The 23,296-nt window shown below is 40.9% G+C and overlaps 2 protein-coding genes across 9 annotated transcripts in view; one reads left to right on the top strand and one right to left on the bottom strand.

The window, feature by feature from the left end:
• Camkmt (calmodulin-lysine N-methyltransferase) overlaps positions 1-9,843 on the bottom strand; it is a 440,203-nt gene extending 430,360 nt beyond the window's left edge. For both annotated transcript variants that reach the window (XM_004627671.2, XM_023711214.1), the window contains exon 1: positions 9,529-9,843. In XM_004627671.2, the coding sequence (XP_004627728.1) occupies positions 9,529-9,666 (138 nt within the window). In that variant the 5' untranslated portion in view covers positions 9,667-9,843. The remainder of the gene's footprint in view (positions 1-9,528) is intronic.
• Positions 9,356-23,296, top strand: part of Prepl (prolyl endopeptidase like) — a 42,245-nt gene continuing 28,304 nt past the window's right edge. The window contains exons 1-2 of one of the 7 annotated variants that reach the window (XM_004627666.2): positions 10,078-10,297; positions 12,093-12,350. In XM_004627666.2, the coding sequence (XP_004627723.1) occupies positions 12,132-12,350 (219 nt within the window). In that variant the 5' untranslated portion in view covers positions 10,078-10,297; positions 12,093-12,131. Of the gene's footprint in view, positions 9,381-10,077; positions 10,298-12,092; positions 12,351-23,296 lie in introns of those variants that run through there. The other 6 variants (XM_023711206.1, XM_023711208.1, XM_023711207.1 and 3 more) reach the window with 6 other exon arrangements.

The raw sequence follows: 23,296 nt of genomic DNA, 5'->3' as shown, positions 1-23,296 counted from the left end.
CAGCCTCCCCAGAGCTGGGATTATAGGCATGCGCCACTCTGCCCGGTTTCGGTGGCTGGCTCAGCGTCCATGGCTGGTATGGCACATAGTACCAGGGACCGAACCCTGGTCCTTACACTTGCCAGGCAGGCAAGCTTTCTCCCCAGCCCAACCTTTCTTCCTTATAAGTAATGACTTTAGCTATTTTGCTATAGTGATAGTTAAATGTAAGGAATAAGGCCAAACATAGGAAGTGGTTGAAAATGTTTTAAAAAGTAGCTAGAACTTCTGATTCCATGAGCGATGTGAAGCAACTAATTTCTTCTTCCCCACAGCATAACTCTAAAGGATAAACTTCTAGAAGAGTCATAGAAATTCGGGTCTTAAACATCATGCCCAGCTTAGAGTAACATAAGCTTCTCTTTAATCAATATCCTTTCCCTCACTGAGCTGCTAGATCACAGGCTACCAGCCTTCTATCTGCTAGAAAGGAACAAGACAAAAGACCTATATCTGTTGACATTTATTATCCACAACAAAATAGTTAATTCCTCTAAAAGTTACTCTACAGAGACGGGAATGGTATACAACTTAATCAGAACAGTTTAAAACCAATGCTAAGGCCTTTTTACCAAGATGGCGCCGAAGGCAAAGAAGGAAGCCCCTGCCCCTCCCAAAGCTGAAGCCAAAGCAAAAGCTTTGAAGGCCAAAAAGGCCGTGCTGAAAGGCATCCACAGCCACAAAAAGAAGAAGATACGAACGTCGCCCACCTTCCGCCGTCCCAAGACGCTCTGGCTCCGGAGGCAGCCCAAATACCCTCGGAAGAGCGCCCCCAGGAGAAACAAGCTTGACCACTATGCCATCATCAAGTTCCCCCTGACCACAGAGTCCGCCATGAAGAAGATTGAGGACAACAACACACTCGTGTTCATTGTGGATGTCAAAGCCAATAAGCACCAAATCAAACAGGCTGTAAAGAAGCTTTATGACATTGATGTTGCCAAGGTCAATACCCTAATCAGGCCTGATGGAGAGAAGGCATATGTTCGACTGGCTCCTGATTATGATGCATTGGATGTTGCCAACAAAATTGGGATCATCTAAACTGAGTCCAGCTGGCTAATTCTAAATATATACTTTTTTCTCAGTATAAAAATAAATAAATAAATAAATAAAACCAATGCTAAATGCTTGGGTTCAAAAAGAGTAATTCTCCTCTAAGTGTAAAAGTCCCAAAAGAATGAAATAGGTAAGAACAAAATATAAGTTAATAAGCAAAAATAAAATTTAGGACTTTCTTTAAAATTCATATTAACAGGGCTGGTGGGATGGCTTAGTGGTCTGGAGCACCTAAGGAACAAGCTAAGCTAAGCAGAGCACAGGGACTGCGGTTCGGTCCCCCAGCACCACATGCCAGCCAGCCCCGCCCCCTGGTGGGCTGAGCTGGCCACACACACAAAAAAATAAAATAAACAAATAAATAAAATAAAATAAAATAAAAATAAAATTCATATTAACAATAGCCGGCCAGACAGCTTACGGATTAAAGTGCCTGCTTAGGTCCACACAAGGACTGGGGTTTGATCCCCAGTGTGCCTGCCAGCCCTGCCCCTGGGGTGCACTGAGAAGGTAACTGAGCCTGGGTGGAGTGGCGAGTGCCTGTAATCCCGGTGCTTGGGAGGCTGAAAACAGGAGAATCACAAGTCCAATATATGTAGTGAGACCCTGTACTAAATACATAAAAAATAAAATAAAATTCATATTAACATGTAAACAGAATTAGGTCTACCTAGATCTCAAGACAGAAGAAAGATTAAAGAGAATCAAACAAAGCAAGAGGGGCCGCATTAAGATTCTATATTATTTCAACCATCATAAAGAGGGTATAGAGCCAAGGAGATAGCTCAGTGGCATAAGCACCTGCTTGGTAAGCATAAAGCCCTGAGTTCAATCCCGGGTACAAAAAAAAAAAAAAAAAAAAAAAGAAAGAGAGGATATAAAACAAGGAGAAAAGGTTAATATCTCTTTAAAGAAGAAGGATCCACCATCCAAACAAAGATTAAAAAAAAAAAAAATCCCAAAGATGAGTCAATGTAAGATTCACTAAGAATCATAACGACAATGATAATAATGACTATTTATTGAGAATCTGTGCTGTGACAGATTCTAAGTTAAACACTTCACATATATATAACACCCTCAAAGCAACCCACCAGAGTATGTTATCTTCACTTAGTAAGTGAAAAGGGACCAGGGAGATAGCGCAGTGAAATAAGTGCTTGCCTGGCAAACGCAAGGCTATGAGTTCGATTCCTGGTACACACACACACAAAAAAAAGACTATCAGCAAATGAAAAGGAAATCAAGACTTTTTTTTTTGGTGGAACCAGGCTCTTAAGCTTGCCAGGGAAGCACTTATCCTACTGAGCCATCTCCCTGTCCCTGGAAATCAAGATTTAGAAAGCCAAGTGTTGCCCAAATTCCCAGCTTAAAGGCTTCCTTATGGCACGGCTACTACCAAAAGGATTTATTTAACAAGGCTTACAGTATTCACAATATAATAAAATAACACTAAAACATGGATGAGAGAGAGAATGGGGAAACAAAAGTGGGCTATAAAACAAAGTGAAGAATAAAGATAAAACAAAAGTACATTCTATAGATATCTACATACTTAATATAAGAGACCAATATAAAAAGCCAAACAGTAGGGGTCAGGGAGATAGCTCAGTGGTCTACGCGCCTGCCTGGCAAGCTCAAGGACTTGGGCTAATCCCTTGTACTGCATGCCGTGCCAGCCCCGTGCCAAGCCAGCCACCAAGACCAGGCAGGGTGGTGCACTGGGGAGGCTGAGACAGGAGGATCACTATGAGTCCAAGCTGTGCAGCCAGGCCCCATACTAAGTAAATAAATAAGTAGACTAAAAAAAGCCAAACAGGAAGTGTTAAACCAGGGATTAGACTAAGACATGAGTATGGCTGATGTTGGTGTTCCCTTTCCACGTGTCAGAACACTGTTTATATATTCTATAGTTCTTCACCAATGCCTAAGGCAAGCTAAGGACACTAAGGCATTCTCCTTACTCCAGAGCACAAAGATACAAACTTTATCAATAAAACTTTGGGGGGGCCTGCCCCTTAGCTCAGTTCTTTAAGTGGCTGCTTCGACAAAACAGTCAGGCTCAGGTTGCTGTGGCTCAATCCCCACAACTCAAGCCAGCCAAACCTGCCCTGAAGGCATTCGGAGCAAAAAAAAAAAAAAAAAAAAATCCTTATTGGCTGGGGAGATGGCTCGGTGAAATAAGCGCTTCCCTGGCAAGCGCAAGGGCCTGAGTTCAATCCCTGGTTCCACAAAAAATAAATTAAATAAAATAAAAAAATAAAACTTTGGAGTCTTAGCTTGAACCAGGAGACCAAGAAAGTATCCAGTGGACAGAGCAGCATCTAAAATGGAAGAGGGAGGGAAGGAGGGAGACAGTGGGAGATAGAGTGAGATGGACAGAAAGAGAGAGAGAGAGGAGAGAGGAGAGAGGAGAGAGAGAGAGAGAGAGAGAGAGAGAGAGAGAGAGAGAGAGGAGCAATGTTGTCTCTCTACCAGGAATCTAGAAAGAGCAAGTAGGCAATATAAAATGAAAAATACACACAGGAGTTTTCATATTTTTCATTTTTCAATATAAAAGCTCCTGGAGAAAAAAAAAAGAGTTTCACTAAGGACCCTGCTCAGCGTTGCTGCAGGAAGTTAAGAAGTGCCATAAAAACCACAAAGGGTTCCTCAGCACAAGATCTGCGAGGACGCTCTAGCGCCATTCCTAAGACATGGCCTCTAGTGGCTCTTATCCATTTCCTACAATAGAATCAGAACGCTTAACAAAGCACAAAATCAAGTAGCAGCTCTCTTAACTGACTCTTTAGATTAACAGACATTCTTCCTTCCTTCCATTAAATATTCAGACCGGACCACGTGAGCTGAAGGATGCTGCAGCAACCGTTCCCTGTTGAATTGTTCACTTGTCAACTTAGTTGTGCTTTTTCAAACTTTTCTATAGTCATTGTTCTGCAAATAACAAATTAAATACTTGACAAATTCTAATGGCAAATAGTTAACGTTAGTAATTAAAATTATTTTAAAACTGAAATAATGCTAAAAGAGAGATGTTGCTTCCACAAAAACTGGGCTGAATATTTTGGAGAGAGAAAGCTAAGTTAGCCTGATAAAGGTAAGCTGCTACATGAGCACAGTGGCTTGCATCTGCAGTCCTAGCCACAGGGCTGTACTCACGTCTGAGACAGGAGAATCGCTCAAGTCCAGGAGCCAGCCTAGCCGACACAACAGGACTATCTCAAAAAAAAAAGACTAGGTTGCATAAAATTTTACTATTAGTGGAAAGCCAATTGTAAAAACATGGGGCACTAATTATAAATATTTAGAAGTATTTGGCACAAGATTGTAACTTCATTTAAAATGCCTATCATTTTTATGACTTGCTTTGCTAACCTCTCAAGTACTAATCAAGGTAACAAGTCTTCTCGTACATAGCATTTCATGCAAGTGACACGCTTTTTTTTTTTTTTTTGCGGAACCAGGGATTGAACTCAGGCCTTGTACTTGCCAGGCTTATTCTACTGAGCCATCTCCCCAACCCTTGACAGGTTTGTTTTTGCAGGGGTGGGTATCAGGAATCAAATTCAGAACGTTGCACTTGCCAGGCTGGTGCTGTGCCACTGAGCTATATCCCTGGCCCTACAAGGGACAATTTTAGACACTCACATGAAATTATTTTTCTGGTGGTCAAGGGTCTTTGGTATCTTTCCTCAAAGGGAAAAAAGTTGTCATCCTTCCCATGACTGTTTTTCATCACATATAAAATACTACTAATCATAAGAGACCACTTCTTTCTTTCTTCTGATGTTAGAATAGACTGCCATTTGACCACATCGTGCTACCAATTAAAAAAATATATATATCAGTTGCAAAGATATTACAATTTAAAATGTCTACCTTGGAATAGATAAAAAATGGTTTGAAAATAATCATTATCAGGCCAGGAAAATAGCTCAGCAGTCTAAGCACCTGCCTGGCAAGCACAAGGATCCGGGGTTCAATCCCCCGTACCAGCACCACACTGAGCTGGCCACCAAAATGGGTCATGGTGGTGCACGCCTGTAATCCCAGGCTGCGGAGGCTGAGACACAAGGATCACTATAAGTCTGACTTGTGTAGCAAGACCCTGTATCAATTAAATAAATAAGTAATATTTTTAATTAAAAAAAGAAATTAATCATGATCATTACTAAACAAGTTTAAATACACAACAGTAAAAATTCACCCTAAATTCCACCATTCAGGCCAGGAAGATAGCTCACTGACATAAGTGCCTGCCTGACAAGCACAAGGTCCTGAGTTTGATCCCTGGTACAAAATAAATAAATAAATAGATTGCACCATTCAGAGACAACACAACGTTCAACATCCATACACAAGTAGTGACAACTAACCTAAGACAGGATCTACTATACTCCTTGTTTATTATATACCACATTTTAAATTTTACTTCCAATTTTTCAATCTTGCAGTTATCATCATGAGCTCAATTGTCTGTATACATATGTACCCAATAGGTGATTTTTAAATTGTTAAATAAATAAAATCTATATTGGGAATACATAAAATAATGAGATTAGAAAATAAAACTATTTCTAACCCTTAGAAATAATTTCACCGGGGAGATAGCTCAGTGGAATAAGCGCTTCCCTGGCAAGCACAAGGGCCTGAGTTCAATCCCCGGTTCCAAAATAATAATAATAATAATAATAATAATAATAATTTCATGTAAATTATTCTTCACAGATGGGAGAGGTCCTTAAGAAATCTATTCTCATTCCTTCATATACAAGTAACAAAAGAACGGGCTGAAAGAGGCTGCTCACCACCATACAAAGTTAAGGGCAGATGTGGCCTCAAATCACAGTATATTAAAATCTGTTCCAAAAACTGCAATCTCTTTCAGGATCAAACATATAACATCCTACTTTAACTTGAATTTTACTGTGAAATATTTCATTAATCAGATTCTTTAGCCAAGTATTCAGCCCTCCTGGCAAAATATTTCATTTAATACGTGTTGGGGAATGTCTGCTGAAGTGTGTGGCAATCACTACTACTTTCTCTTCTGTCCTGCACCCTTCCTTTATGTAACCTTGCAAGGTTTTATCTTTCCCGCCTCAGTGCAGCTGATGTGCTAGGTTACCAAAGTGCCCCATTCTCCTGGACACAATAATTGGTGCAAACTTAGCCTGTCAGAATTGTTCGGAGAAAATGATTTGGATGCTAGGAAAAATGGGTCATTTCTTCTGGATCACTAGCTGGGTGGATGATGAAAGCCTAAGATGGCCTGCAGCCATTTTGCTATCAGGAAATAAAACCAACAAAGAGGAAAATAAAACAACATTCATACCATCTATGGCTATCGAGCCATTGACTTTCATCTAATTAAAGTTAGCATTAGACTCAAATGTCAGCAACTTTTCGTAGGACCTGGCTCCAAATAACGAGCTAGGTCAACCAGGTCTTCTCTCAAAAATGTGAATTCAAAACATAGGTAATATTGAACAGTTACTATGAAGCAAAGGGACGTGGGACAACATTGGTGCCATCTAGGGTAATGGAAAAAGAGAATTGTGGGGGAGAAAACAAAAGAAACATACTGTGAAAGTGCCCACAAAAGGAAGAGTTGTGCGCCTCCAGCACTAGTTAGATCCCTCAGGATTTTCTAGTTCTGGGTGTACAGGAGGTATGAACGGTTCATTCATTTAAAATATTTACGAAGTCTACTGACAAGTGTCTAGAATATGGTAGATTACATTGTTACAGAAAATATTTGCTTTCCCCCTCTCATAGTCAAGAAAGAGCATATTTTCCTGCTCTTTGACATTGGGCTTAACCAAGTATTTTGCTTCGGGCAAAGAGATGCCAGCAAACATCCTAAGAGCAGGGGCTTCCAGCCTGGTTCTGTGGTTGGGCTTGCTTTCTTAAAACTCTGTCACCATGAGAACATGGCAGTTAGCTGACCCAAGGATTACGGGTGTATGCATCACCCATGCAGTATAAAGTCACCCAGCTGAGCACAGTCTGTGTCAGTCAAATCCCAGGTGACCCATAGATACACAAACAAAATAAATGCGCACTGTGGTCAGTCAGAGCGATGTTGTGGTGGTATTACACAGCAATAGCTAATTAATGCAGCAAGGACTCAGCCCTATAGGAACTTAAAACCTCCTCCATCTAAGGCTTTCTACAGCATCTCACACTATTTGCTAAAAAATCAACTAGCCCATCCCTGAGCTAGACACAGAAGCTAGAGATCAACCACACGGAGATCCCTCCCCAGGGAGAACTCCCATCTAGTAAGAAAAAGAAACTAAGCAAATGATCATAAAATAATGCAATAACGGATAGGATGAGTTTTTAACTTGACCCAGAGGTGCTAAGAGAAGCTTCACATTAAAAAGTGTAAATAGTGAAAAATCATTCACCAAATAGAGAATAAAAGGCACTAAGCAGGCACATACGTACCAAAACATTAAATAGCAAGATGTGTACAGAGTTCAAACGACAGCCACAGCTGAAGATTTTCATGGTTTTGGTTGAGACAGAATGAACAAAAGTGCTGGTCAACTCATTTTTACAATACTAAGAATCACTGGATTCTTGTGAAGCCACAGAGTAACAAAAGATAGTGTCATGGGCTGGGGAAATAGCTCAATAGAATAAGCGCTTGCCCGGCAAGTGAAAGGGTCTGAGTTCAATCCCCAGTTCCACCAAATAAATAAGTAAATAAATAACAAAAGATAGTGTCTACTCAGACATGTTTGTGTTTGTATCCGTATGGGAGGTAAGGGATGAAAACAAATGCCTTACTTGAACCGTTTGGGACCATGAGTGGATTCTTTTGGATTCTGTAATATTTTTATAATGGCCTTATCTCTGAAGCATAACCCAAGTCTACACAAATCCATCTGCTACATAGATACCTCACCACACCACCTGAAGACAGTCAATCATATACATTTGCTGCACTTACATTTTTGACTGCCACTAGTTCCACGAGGCCAGATGTAGAATTTTCCACTTGTGGCATTGTGTCAACATTAAAAGTTTCAAATTTTGGAGCATTTCAGATTTTGGAATTTCAGATTAGGAAGGTCAATATAATACCTCATTAATTTAAAGACCTTATTTATTACTTAATAATTCTAAAAGATATGTACTCGACTGTATATGACAAATGACAACGACATACTAAAATAACCATTTTGTTGTGCTTTATTACCATTTATAATAATAACACAGCCTAATTCTTAATGCCCTGGGAAAACTGTCAATGTATCAACAGAGAAATGATCTTACTAGACACTAAGTTATCTTGTAACAGCACTAAAAGACGCCTGTATCAAACGATCCAAGAAAACTGCTAACAGAATGACCCCAAAAGTACTAAGAACACTTTTTTTTTTTTTTTTGCGGAACCCGGGATTGAACTCAGGTCCTTGAGCTTGCCAAGGAGGCGCTTATTCCACTGAGCCATCTCCCCTGTCCAAAAAAAAAAAAAAAAAAAAAAAAAAAAAAAAAAAGCACAATTTCTTGACAGCTAGCCGGAGCTGGGAAACTCCTCACCGAGGAAAAGTGCACTCAAAAGTTTTAGGAACTCTCAAACAGTGGCTTACGAGGCTGGGGTGTGAACACACAAACAGATTTCACTTCAAGCAGTTTAGAGAGGCAGCGAGGTCAATTAGGACTTCCGACAAACCTTCCCCGGAGGGAAATCATCACTAACCACACCAATTTTGAAGTAGTAGGAGACAGCGTCGCTGAGCCAATCAACACCCTGACGCGGTCACCTAGGACACCGAGTATCCCGCCGATCGCCGGAGCTACAGAACAGACGTTCCCGACTTTCTCATCCCCGGGACAGAGGGGCCAGGCGCAGCGCTCGCTGCTCGCCGCAAGCCGAGCTCGCCGCGAGAAACCGAGGCAAGGCGCGCCTTCCGGGTCCCATCCCCGCCACCGCGCGGACCTCGGGGGAGCCCGGGGCCGCAGGGTGGAGCCTAAAACCTGGCGTCCGACCCCGCCGAGGGTGTGCTCGCCCGCGGGGACAGCACACGCACTAGGACAGGCCGGGCGTCAAGCAACAAGCAGCAGCCCGGGGAAGGTGGCAAAACAGCGGCGAGAAGGAACGCAGCACCGGGGCGCGGAGGTCCCGGCGACCGGGGCAGGGAGCCCGGGAGAGAACGACGCGTCCGGCGGCGCGACTCCTACTTGGGTCTGAGTTGGCGAGCTCAGCCGCCGCGCTCCGGCTCCCCGCCCACCCCAGCGGAGCCCTCCTTTTTTGGTGGGACCCTACGGTGAAGCAAGGGGGCGCTTTTCCCGCGGCTCCGGCCACTTTGGGTAGCAACTCCCCGGCTGCCAAGTAGAGAGCGGCGACCCGGGACGCCGCCGGGTACCTGAGAGGGGAGTGGCCAGAGGCAAAGGCTGCCGAGCGGTCTCCCTTACCTGTCGCAGGAGCTTCCACCGGGCGGCCCCCAGGGACACCGGGACTGCGGGTCCCCGAGTGGCGCCACCCAGTGTGGGACCTTCGCTCGCGGCTGGTTGAGCCTCGCCCACCCCGGAGCCCGCGACTTGCGACTCCATCCCAACCGAGCCGTCTGTAGTACTAGCAGAGGTGCCGCCGAAACAGCTCTCCCCTGTCAGGACCTGCCTAGTTCTTCCCTGGCAGGACCTGTGACGCCCGCCCTCTAGCCTACGGCCCTCGCGCGCGTCTTCCCTGAATTCCGCATTTCCGGTATTCGCGTCTCCATGGCAACCGAGGCAGCGCCGTCTTACGTCATTGCACCATTTTGCTAGCGGCCATCTTGAGTAAGGGCAGGACAGAGCACGAGGAAGCTGAGGCAGAGCGAGCTGGGTGCTGTCCCTCTTGGTTTTCTCCTTCCCAGCTTCTTCTCAAGCTCATAAAACTAACAAAGATCCTAAAATGTGTTTTTGAGGAGTAAAGAGCAGTGGAAAAAAAAAAATACCTCCGGGTTTGACCACAACAAAGATGGCGAAGTGTGCTTAGCACCCGTACTGGTTTGGCGCTACGTGGATTGGCGTGCTGCAAACCAGCTCTGGGCGGCTCTGGGTAGGTTGTGGTTCTGCTGGGTGCAGAACCCTGACTTCTGGTGAGCGTGACGACGGTGGTTCTCGCTCCTTCCTGGGAGCCTGGGCTTTTTCGGCTTTCCTTCGCTTGCTTGTGTCCGGAGCCGGACTGACTCTTTCATCTTGCGTACGTATGCGGGGTGGAAGCTGGGGGTCTCTGCCCTGTTCTCTTTTCTCCTCTTAGGCCCCTGGTCCTTCCTTCTGATCCTTGACTCTTCGCTACCTGTAACCACACTCAGGTTCCCACTGCGATTGTGACATCCCTGGGTGGAGAGTTGCACAAGGAGAACGAATACATTGTGGAAACACCTGTTTGTCTACCCCAGCCCCATCCCTAACCTTGCGTACTATCTTCTCTCTGCGAGTGGAAGATGGATGGTTGGGAGCTAGGGGACAGACACGGTGATTTTTAGGGGACCTTTATTGCCTTTTTTAGTGGCGGCGGCTGCTCTGCTATTCATTTCCCCCATGTTTTGCTGCGACATAGGAGATTAAGGGGGGGAGGGGCGTTGTAGCCGATCAGATCTGTAGTAAATCTGACGCAGTATTCTACCTCTGATACCAAAGGCTATTTTGCAGAAGAATTCTATGATTACATTCAACAGGGTGCAACATATCTAGATTTTTCCTAGTCTAGAAACATCAGCTACCTTCTGTTGAGTGGCTGCTACGTGCCAGGCTCTGCATTAAGGGCCATGAGTAAGTCTATAAATTGCCTCATTTTATTCTTACACAGTAACAAGGCCAGAAGATAAATGATGTCATTCTTTTAATTTTTCACATGAAAACTGAAACCCAGAGACAGACAGGGTTAAGTGCAGTGTCCAAAACTAAACCAGGTCTGACTCAACTGCTTAACTAGCTGTGGAGGTTAAAAAGAACTTACCAGCAGAAACCAGAAAAGGCCTAGTGTTTTCTGTGTGCATCTTGCAGTTATTTTTGGTGTTATAAAGAGCAGAATACTCTTAACATTAAAATGTAATCTCTTATCTCCAAGATTTGGAGTCAAATCGGATTGCACCTTTTGCTATAGCATGTGGTGTCCCAGAGACTTAGGGCAGTTGTTTGAACCTCCTAGAGCCACAATTTGCTGTTCTATAAAAAGAGCATCATTATATGGCTGCTTTCTCCAGCCCATGTGAGTATAATCAGACAAGTGGATAAAAAAGCACTTGGTACAGTCAACGCCCAAATTTCAATCTCTCTCGTGTGTTTTTAATAAAGAGGCCTTTTCAGTGCACCCTCCACCTGCATACCAAAGGTAGCTTCAGAATTGTGTAAGATCAAACCCATGTTGCTTTTGAAACTCTTAATGAGTGCCTAAAATTTCCCGTTAAATCTGTGTATCTATTTGCAATTTTGTGTTTTGTTTTCTGTTTTTTGTTTTAGTTTCCCTCTTTGGGTACCATATTCCATGCTGCACAACCTGACCATAATGGAATTGACTTTACAATTGGAATTTTTAGGTCACCTCTGTCAAGAAGTATTATTTGAGTGAAATTAATTTATACAAGTTTTTAAATTTATTTAACCTACCTGGGCGTGGTGGTGCCCACCTGTAATCCCAGCACTTGGGAGGCTGAGGCAGGAGGATCATTGTGAGTTTGAGTCTAGCCTGGGCTACAAAGTGAGCTCAAGGCCAGCCTGAGCCACATAACAAGACCCTGTCTCAAAAAGACAATAAAAGTAAAGAATTTAAAAAAAAAAAAAAATGCCTGCAGCCAATTCCCATTACCACCAAAACCAAAAATAAATAAATAAAAAATAAAGATAAATAAATTTATTTAACCTAAGTTATCAGCAGACTGTAGGTGTTATCACATAAGGGTATGTGGCCCTGAGGGGAAGGGTAAGATCTAGTGATCTTAGATACTCTTGAGAACCTATCGTATAATAACACATCCGAAATCATTCATGTCCAGGCAGCCCCAAAGGGAGCATAAACCAGGGACTTTGATATCATGCAACAGAAGACCAAATTATTTCTCCGGGCTTTGAAGTATAGTATTCCTCACCTTGGGAAATGCATGCAGAAACAGCATTTGAATCACTGTAACCTCGCTGATCCTTATTACAATAGAATAAAATTGAAAAAGTATCGCCTAACCAAGTGTCTGCAGAATAAACCCAAGATATCAGAGTTAGCAAGAAACATCCCAAGTCGGAGCTTCTCGAGTAAGGTATGGACCGTTTAAGTTAACTATTTGTAGGTCATTAAGTTTCATGTTAGTTTTAAGATAAGGTTGGATAGGATATCAAAAATACTAATTTTCTCAGAAATTCTAATTTGACTTTAAAATGTTTTTCAAGCTGAATTATCCACAAATTAATTATAAAAGGAGATACACATATCTGTAGAGCTATAATGTAATGCATAGAAATGTAGATTTTTAAGGTGATTGACTTCAAGACTTCCTTTGTGTGTCTATCAGTGTTTCATAGTATAATTCACCTTTTTTAAAAAAAATCTCTAAAATATCAAATTATAGCTTTTAATGAAACCTAAACATGTGTTAGTTGTTTTATGAGTCCCAAATTAGTAAACTTAAATAAAGTTTCTTGCTTTAAAAAAAAAAAAAAAAAGACTGCATTTTTTGATTGCATCCTTAAAGAAGATTCTGGAACTGTTGCTGCTTTGCCAGAGCCTAACCTGTGGATTTGAGCCAGACCTTAGGAGGCCTGATTGTTCTTACAGAGAAATGACCCGCTCCATACCTGTTGTTCACCTGTAATTATTTGTTGTCCCCTTTCCTCTGGAAAATGTCCTTAGTGAGGTGTTAAGTTATATAATCATCCTACTTCTTTGTAATAGAGCATTTATGCTATTGCCTCTTTGACAAACTTCCTCTACATTTTACCTTTGTTCCTTAGGTTCCTTAAATTATGTTTGAGGTCATAGTCTTGCAGTACGTTAGCATAATTTTTAATTTTAATTTCTAGGGGTTTTTTGCGTACTAATTTTTCTTTTTTTAGCTCCTCTTGTGATAAAATGCACATAATATAAAATTTGTCATTTTAGGAAAGAACAAATAGGATGAGGGAAAAGAAAAAAAAAGAGAGAAATATATATATATACACACACACACACACACACACACACAATATAGCTAAGATAACTGTACTACTAATTTCTGTTGGTTTATTGAAGGGAACAGTTAATGCTTAATTTTTCAACTGGGGGCCGGGGAGATAGCTCAGTAGAATAAGAGCTTGCCTGGCAAGCACAAGAGCCTGAGTTCAATCCCCAGTTCTACAAAAAAAAAAAAAAAAAAAAAAATTCATGGATAATTTTTTGATCAATTTTACATGCCTATATCTGGTAATCTGAACAACTACTTTGAAGATAACAATATAAATATAACAACCGTTGTTGATTTCCTATCTTATTTTGAAATTCTGTATCGTTTTTATTTTTTAATTTTTTAGTCTCTTTAAAGTCATTTTAGGGCTGGTGAGATGGCTCGGTGGTCTAAAGCACCTACTTAGAACAAGCTTGGCAAAGCACAGGGACCGCGGTTCAATCCCCCAGCACCACATGCCAGCCAGCCCGCCCCCTGGTGGGCTGAGCTGGCCACACACACACACACACACACACACACACACAATAAATAAATAAATAAATTTAAAAAAAATAAATAAAGTCATTTTAGACACCTGTGTGTACAGTTCAGTGCCATTAATTACATTCATAATGTTGTATAGCTGTTATCTGTTCCAGAACCCTGTCTTCACCCCATTAAGGAGTAATTCCTCGGTCTCCCTTTCTCTTAGCCCTTGGTACTCTAATGTACTTTCTGTCTTTGTGAAGTTGCCCATTCTAGATCTTTCGTGTAAGTAGAATCCTGTAATACATATCCATATCTGGGTGTTTTATTTATCTATAGTAATGTTTTTTTTTAATTAGTTGCTTTTTTTTAATTATTTATTTATTTTTATTTATTACATTTATTTATTGTGTGTGTGTGGCCAGCTCAGCCCACCAGGAGACGGGGCTGGCTGGCATGTGGTGCTGGGGATCGAACTGCGGTCCCTGTGCTTTGGCAAGCTTGTTTCAAGTAGGTGCTTTAGACCACTGAGCCATCTCTCCAGCCCCTATAGTAATGTTTTTAAAGCTCATCTATATCATTGGCATAAATCAGAACTTCATTTCCTTTTTGTAGGAGTAATATTGTAGGTAGAAATCACATATTTTGATCTGTGCATCTATTAATGAATATTTGCTCGGACAGTTTGTGTTTTGGAAACCACCTTCTTTTCAACTACCTTTTAGAAACTACCTGTTTTACGCAAATTTAGATTCTAGTTTTTATTCCAGGCTCATACCTAACTGGTATGTGTGTTATTTGTGTGTGTGTGGCCTGCTCAGCCCGCCCCTAGGGTGGGGCTGGCATGGCATGTGGTTCCTGGGATTGAACCACAGTCCTTGCATGCTTGCCTGAACAGGTACTTTAGACTGCTGAGCTGTCTCGCCGGCACATGTGTGTTACTTTTGCTTTTCACTTTTTATTTTAGTCCTCTCTTTTCCCTGGGCTCTTAATCGTTACATTTTTAGCTTTTTAAGTTATTTTCGTGTGTGTGTGTGTGTGTGTGTGTTTGAGACAGAGTCTCTATGCAGTTCAAGCTAGCCTTGAGCTCATTTTGTAGCCCAGGTTGGTCTTGAACTCACAAGGATCCTCCTGCCTCAGCCTCCCAAATGCTGGAATTACGGATGTGAGTCACCACACCCAGCTGATATTTCCCTTCTTATGGTGTCTTAGCTTTGTTTGCCACTTTGTTTCTTTACACAATTAGACATTCTTTATTGCATCTTCTCTCTCATACATAGGTTTAGATTTACTATATAATAAAGTATCAAATTTTGCCTACTGAACTACATTTTGGATCTTTAGATTGTTTTATTTTACATTATGTTTAGAACATCTAGTCATTTTATACTTAGTTCATAAATAGTAGGCAAGAATTGCCACCAGAATGGCAGCTGTGAGATTAGCTCTCATGCTAAGCACAAGATTGACTATTTTTCCCTCCACTTGTCCCAAAACAAGTTCTCACTTCTCTTGTAGTTTCCCACTATCTAAAAACGATAATCTGATCCGGCAACCTCAAGAACTTTAGCTCTGTCAGTGAATTTTTTACCTGCTATAGAAAGCCTACTTTCATATATCATATATTAACCATTCCCTCTGTGATCTAAAAGCTGTAGACATTTCTCTCTATGATCACTGAGACCTGTGAAGCTTTACAAAGATATCTCTGTAACTGCACACATGTCTTGGATACGGATGCACATTTCCTGCTGGACATGGTGGTGCACACCAGTGATCCCAGCACTAGAGGCAGGAGGATCCCCGAACTTGAGTCCGCTCTGAACTGCATAGTGAAACCTTGTACCAGAGTGAGACTTTTTTTTTCTTTCAGCAGGCATCCAGAAGGTAACTTTGTCAACTCTTGACAGGTTACAATAAAGTAGAAAAAGTAGTACTTTTAGGCAAATTAAAATATTTCTATAAGAAGGAAAAAGAAAACTACATATGCGCAAGATAGTTAAGATAGTTATACTATTAATTTCTCTTAAGTCATTGAAAAGAAAGGTTTATACTAATATTGTTTGGACAATTAAATGCCTATATCTCATACCCTGAGCAACTAATTGTGTGTGTGTGTGTGTGCGTGTGTGCATGTGTGTGTGCGTGTGTGTGTGCTAGGAATCCAGCTTAGGACCTTGAGCTTGCCAGGCTGTTGCTTATGCCACTTAGCTATCTCCCCGCCTCCTGAGTAATTTAAAGATAATAATATGCAGTGTATTAACTATTGTTATTCTGCTATTGTTTTGAAATTTTGTTTTTAAAATTAAATATATATATTTTTAATGTAAAGATCTGCTACCTGTAAAAGAACAATAGAAGACAACATAATAGCAGTGCTGCAAGGCAAGAGAACTTCGCAGTCTCTAAATGTCTTAAGAGGGCTAACATTGATGGCTGTGTACCCACCCCTACCTGTTACCTTAGTAACAGTATCACCCCTAGGTGGGGTTTTCAGTACCAACCTCTGCAGTCTGCTCATGCATCACAAGTCCTAGGGAGCTTTTCAGACATCCAGGTTCCTAACCTCCCCCCACATCTGAGTAACTGTATTTAGAAACTAGATGCTTAGTGAGCAAGTATTGTGGATCTAAGGGTGTTTAAATTTGTTCAGTTGTAAAGTTCTTTTTGGCAAGGGTATTACCTTAGATTGTCATTTTACCTTAGCCAAGAAGCAAGACAAGTCTATTCCATGATGCTGACGCTACCCCTGGTGACTGTCATGGCCGTCAGACCACACACCACATTTCTCCAACTTCCATATCATCCCACATTGCTATGCCTACAGAATAACTCAACAGCACACAGAAAATCAAGTAAGACAGAGGACTAAATCTTCAGTAAAGTGTGTCATTTGTCTGTGTCTGCAGTGTAGATTAACAGTCCCCTCAGTACCCCTCAACTAAGATAGAATGACGGGCACCTTCTGCATTTATGCATGACTTGTGGTTGGTTTGTGATGAAGCAAAGATCCCTGTTTGTGATGAAGTTCACAATATCATCAGAAAAGGAGAAAAATAAATGTTACAGGAAAACCCAGGCTAGAAAGAAAACCACTTAGACTCAATAATTTGTTCTAAGACTTAATGGAGTGAAACTGTCTTATAGCTACAGCTTCATTATTGGTTATTTCTCTATTTTTCATTTTCTCTAACCTGCCTGAATCTGACATCCCGTTAAAATTTCTGTCTTGGTCAAGAATGTTCCATCTTTTAACCTCCTGGATACTTCTCCTTTGCTTTCAGAGCCTAGCAAATTTACCATGCCTGACCATTACCTTCTCTTTTAGACTTCAAGGTTCCCCATTTTCCTGGTTTTTCCCCTTCGCTCTCAAGCCAGTCCTCTCAGTCTCCTTCTCTAACTTTTCTTCCATATGACCTCTGCCTCTTAGCGCTTGGTCCTGGCTCTTTACTCTCTCTTACACGTCTTTGGAAATGGTCTCACCCATTGTAGTACCATAGCAGTTACTGTCCCGCTGGTGTTTGCTGCCCACCTCTCTCTCTAGTTGGACAGCTCACCTCAGTCTACTGCTTAACTTAAGCTACCCCACCTTGATTCAACCATCTGTATAACTGTGGTATACTCAGTTGTTCAAGTTAGAACACTGGGAAACATTTTCTCTTCCCATTCGCGTACCCTGTTGTCGTCGTATCCGTTAGAATGTATGCAAAACTAAGATTTGTGATTGTTTTTGCCATATTTCCATATCCCCTGGTCTGTTATTTGATTATTGTAATGTGATTTCTCAAGGAATAAAGCACTGGTCTGATAATTTTGCTTTCCAATAAAATGTTCATGTGCCTGAAATCATACTATACTATGACATAGCTTTCAGAAACTGCGTTAGCTTCCAGAAATGTGCTGGATTTTTCTTTTTCTCCCTGTCTACCTTTGTCACTCTAGATCACTGTCCCCAGGCCACTGTTAAGGACTGACCAGGCTCCTTGCTTATGTTCTTCCTCTCTTCCTACCCTTTTTTGATACAAAAACAATTTAGAACCTTCCCCCAACTTTATTGCAGAAACATAAAATTCATTTCTAATTATGTCCCCCAGACTCCTGCAAGTTCCAGGGCTTCTCATTGCTGATGCCACATTTCCTTTTATCCACGTTGCTTAGGTCACAATGTTCATCCTCCTGACTGAAGAATGCCACTCTTTTCTGCCCACCTCTGGGTGTTTACATGTAGTTCCCTAATCCTGCTCACCACTGCATAAGTAGTTCCTTTCCTTCTTTTAGGTCTTAATTAAATGTTACTGCCTAGGAAGTTACTTGGTTACCATGGTCGGAAGTACACTTTTGCAAGAGGTAACATTTAATCAATACTTACAGTAGAAAAAACTAGGCAGAAGAAGCAGCATGTATAAAAACTTGAGAATTGGATTCTAGGAGGGGTTTTTTTGTTTTGTTTTGTTTTTTTGCTCCGAATGCCTTCAGGGCAGGTTTGGCTGGCTTGAGTTGTGGGGATCGAACCACAGCAAGCTAAGCCTGATTGCTTTGTTGAAGCAGCCACTTAAAGAACTGAGCTAAGGGGCAGGCCTCCTAGAATCAGATTCTATAAACAAGTAGCCTTTGTGGTCAGATGAGCCAAAAGAGGTAGACAGGGCCACGTCAGGTAGTTTTGTTAGTATTGTAAGAAATATGAGCTTCGTTCTAAAAGCATTAGAATACTCTTCAAAAATATAACCTGAATCAGATTTGAATTTCAGAAATCACTACAACAGAATTCCAAGGAATACATTGGAAGTAGGAAGCCCTTATCAACCTCTGAAACCTTTTTCTTTTTTATCTGGGGGAAAGGGAACCCAACTTGACCTGAATTGACAGAGATATTACAGTCTTTAGCCCGCATAACAGATGATTTGCTCTAAAATTGTATTGTCTTTGATTACAGGATGGTAACCCCTTTAAGTGGGGATAAGCAGCAGTACTAGTGCTCAACACTTTCTTTTTTTTTTTTTTTCACCATTAGAACAAATCATTTCAACACTTTCTTAAAGTGTGTCTGCATGGCTATTACAGCTTATATGGACTTAACTGTCATGTGTGGCCTGTTACTAGATTTTAATGGTAAATAAGAGGAAGGAATAATTACAACTCATTATTCAAGTGAAAAATTCAAAAGCATTTGGATATTTGAGTCCTGAATTTAGCAAGAGTTGTGAATAGTTAATTTTGAATGTAATTTTAAATTTTGCATCTCCCAATTAGATTGAGAAGTCCTTAAAAGCAAAAATTTTATAGGGCTGGCCAAATAGCTCAGTGGATTAAAGCGCCTGCAAGGAGTCGGGCCTGCCGTCCTGGCCCCGCCCCCGGGGGCGCTGAGATGCAATTGCTGATCACTACACGTCCGATCTAGTAGTGAGACCCTGAACGCCCTGTGGACCCTTCCCTAAAAAGAAAAACAAGTAACACACACCACTTACTGAGCACATACTTCTGCACAATTATCGCCACATAGATAAGCAGTGAATGTTGATAGAACGAATTAATAGTTAAATGAATGGATTTTTTTTTCATGTAACCAAAAATATTTGTGCTGGGGGAAAAGAAAAACCCCATATAATCTGAGCTTGCTTTATGTTTGTGATCCACTTTGAGTTTTTTGTAGATGGTATGAGAGGTAGAAATACATTTTATCTTACTTAGCAATACCGAGTTGCCTCAGCATCATCCGCTGAAAACTATTTTAGTGTTGGGTCATTTGATTATGAATATGGTGCACAGTGTAATATGTGTATATATGTATACATGTTAATCTTTCTGTAATGTATATTTTTATTTGTGTGTGTGTGTGTGTGTGTGTGTGGCCAGCTCAGCCCACCAGGGGGCGGGGCTGGCTGGCATGTGGTGCTGGGGGATTGAACCGCAGTCCCTGTGCTTTGCTAAGCTTGTTCTAATTAGGTGCTTTAGACCACTGAGCTATCTCCCCGGCCCCTGTAATGCATATTTAGAATTGGAATTCCTGATTATGTGCATACCCTAACATAACTTGATAATATTAATTTCCAAATTCATAGAACATACATTCAAGCTAGGAATATATATGAATCTTATCTCTGTATCTTGAGTAGCTTTGATATTTTCAGACCTTTTCCTTTTTTGCCCTTCTGACAAATAGTATTTCAATGTTTAATTTTCATTGACCTAATTAATAGCCTTTTTTTCTTATACTTATTGAGGTTTTTGGAGGGTATGGGGGAAAAAATAGAAAAATGGAAGAAAATACAAAGTATGTCCACAGCAGTAAGTACAATGAAAAATAAAAGTGAGACAGATAAGGAATGAACAGGCAGCGTGGGGATAGGGAGAGCAACTTTTTATTAGAATGGTGAGGGGAGGCCTGGGAGAGACAGTAGCATCTGGGCGCCATCTTACAGGATGTGTTTGGCTGCAGAGTACAGCAAGCCCCATTGCTGAAGTGTCCACAGGCCTGATGGGCTCTGGAAGTGTCAGGAGGCCTGTGTATGAGTGGACACAGCTGAAGCACAGGACAGGGTAAGTGTCCCCAGTGTGGACATGCATAATACTATGAAATCTTCAGGAGCACTGTAGATCTTCTGGTTAGGGAGGTTCCACCAGTACAATCTGCGGATATTCCAAAATCTGAAAAACTTTGAAATCCAAGATCCTTCTCATCACAGCATTCAATCTGTAGTAGCTGAGATAAGCAAAATAACAAGGCACGCTGCATTAGGACCTTGTAGGTCACTGTAAGGATTCCTGCTTTCCCTCTTAAATAAGATGAAATCCACTGGAAGGGTTTTAAGTGGAAGGCATTTTAATCTCAGTCTCCTTTGTTGAAAATAGACCAGAAGGCACAGGCAGAGACAACACTTAAGCTTTTGCAGTAACCAAGGGAAGAAATGAAGACACCACCAGGTACATAGTGCCAGTCCAAAAATGACAAGTAGTCAGATCTACACAGTTCTTGAAAACTGAATTGACAGAACTTAGCAGATCCTGCTGGTGGTTACAAGAAAGAAAGGCAAGACCAACTGTAAGGCTTTTAAGCTTGGACAGCTAGAAGGACAGATTTGTCATTTATAGAATGAAGAAAGACTGCCTAGAGCAGCAGTTTTTCAGAAGAGCACATATAGAGACATATCTAATTAGCATCACGTAGAAATGTCAAATGATCAGATAAAGATACAACTTAAGCTTGTACCCCAGGAAAAGGGGTCAGACTATAGCTACAAATGTGGGAATCTCCAACCTATAAATAGCACTGAGGTCATCATTGTATGAGATCACCGAGTTACTAGTGCAGACTGCAGAGAGGCCGTCTAGAACTGAGCCCTTGGCATACCAGTGTTAAGGAGAGAGTTGAGTTACAACCCCTGAAGAGATCAAAAAGGAAGCAGCGGTGACACGGGGAAAACAAGAATGAGGTATCCTGGAAGCCAACTGAAGCCAAATGTTTTTAGAAGGAGGAGGTGATCGACTTGGCCTTGGTGCTGATAATTAATGCTGAAAACTGCCGTTGTCCTCTGCAGTGGCATAGACTGGTCATTCTGTGACCTGGCCAGGAACAGCCAGGGAAGAGAAGGTCAAAGAGAGGAATTGGAGGCAGGGAGCAAAGGGAACAATTGCTTTGTGACATTCAACAGTTGAGTTAGGTATTTTACATAAATGTAGTTAAAAGTTTGGAAAAGCATGTTTCTGAAAAAGGGCTTCACAGATGCTAACTACAATGTATACTTACATGAATATATTGTAGGTGTGCTAATTGCAGATTTATGATACCCCTACCAATGTAAAATAAACTATCAAGTTCTTCTCTATGCCTAATTTAAAGTTTTAGCATTGTTTCAAAATGTGCTAAGTTTCTATGTATTGAAATGGTCCTAAAAGTTATTTGTAAGAGCACACTGATAGATTTTTTTTCTGGTGTTGGGTTGTCCTTTCATCCTTAGAAAATATCCTACTTGGTCACATAAGATTTTATTATTACTACTTTTGCTTTGTGTTACTTAAAAATAATAGTTTTATTACATTTTATTTTAGATTAAGATTGACTTTTAGTTGTCTTGTATGGCCATTGTTCAGTTTGGGTGTCAAGATTATATCAGTCTAACGAAATAAGTTGAACACATGTACCTTTGCCTGTTTTCTTAAATAGTTGTTATATAAAAAGATTGGCTCTTCCTTGAATATCCAGGGAAGCTATTAAAAAAAAAAAAAAAATCCAAGCTTTGGTGTCCTTTCCAAGAATGAGACAATTTCTTCAGTAGTTATTAGCTTGCATAGTTTTTTTTTTAATTTCTTGAGTCAATTTTGGTAATTTTCTTTCTTTTTGGGAAACTACCATTTCATCCATCTTTTTAAATATGTTGACATCAAGAAACTTAATGTGAGGTGGCTCCATAGCACAATGGATAGCGCATTGGACTTCTAAGAAACCTAATGTGATCTTTTTTTGAAAGTTCTACTGTAAAAAAAAAAAAAAAAAAAACTGGGGCCAGGGAGATAGCTCAGTAGAACAAGCACTTGCCTGGCAAGCACAAGGGCCTGAGTTCAATCCCTGGTTCTGCAAAAAAAAAGTTATATTGTAAGTATACCGTCCTGGTAACTTTTTTTCTCCTAGCAAGGGTTTCACTGTGCAATTCAGGCTGACCTTGAGCTCACTTTGTAGACCTGCTGGCCTTAAACTCGCAGTGATCTTTCTGCCTCAGCTTTCCAAGTACTGGGATCCTGGTGTGTGTCACCATACCTGGCTATTCTGACTTTTCTTGATCCATTTTGCCATGCATTTGTCTTCTTAGTAAGTTTTTGAAAAGAACCAAGTTTTTTTTCTCTATTCATTACTAACTTCATTGCTGTATTTTATTTCCTTTGACTTACTTTGAGTTTACTCTTTTTCCTTAAATTAAAATGTTTCATGTTATCTTATAGCAGGAGATATAATGTCAACTTGTCCCACTATTAATAATGATAGGTTTAATCATTTTGTTTGAAGCAGTAACTGCTGTTTAACATTTCCTATGAAGTTTTTAGTGTATTATAATCAATTACAGCAGCCAGGCCTGACAGCACACACTCTGTAATCCCAACATTCAAGAGGCGGAGCCAGGAGGATTGTCATGAGTTCAAGGCCAGCGTGACCTACACACCAAGACTCTCTCTCAAAAAAAGCAAACCCATTTATCAGTGGCACTGTCTCAACTGAGAAGCTCTCCAATGTCTTGCTCTTTACCAGTTTTTGTTTTTAGAATTCTGTATTTTTTGTCATCATAAAGTTATATATTCTATTCTGTTTTAGAACAGCTTTCATTGTTACAGATGGTATTTGGCCACTTGGAAGGTAGGAAGAAATACCATCTTCTACCACTAATGGCGTGATGTTATGTATGTGACCTTCCTAAATTTATTTAAGCAGTCAGAAATCCTATTTCTTTCAAACTTATTTTGGTTCAGGTGAGCTTGGTGTACTTGGATTTATGGCACAGAAAAGTAAACGAGAAATGTAAATTTAAGGGAACCATTGCTGAGCCCAGCACTTTTGCCGTTAGCGCTGTTTTGGCCTCAGTAAGGGGGGTTTT

The sequence above is a fragment of the Octodon degus genome, unplaced genomic scaffold, assembly GCF_000260255.1.
Source record: "Octodon degus isolate 3935 unplaced genomic scaffold, OctDeg1.0 scaffold00020, whole genome shotgun sequence".
In the NCBI taxonomy this organism is placed as follows: Eukaryota; Metazoa; Chordata; class Mammalia; order Rodentia; family Octodontidae; genus Octodon; species Octodon degus.
The sequence above is the reverse complement of the archived record's forward strand: the minus strand, read 5'-3'. Positions and strand labels throughout refer to the sequence as shown.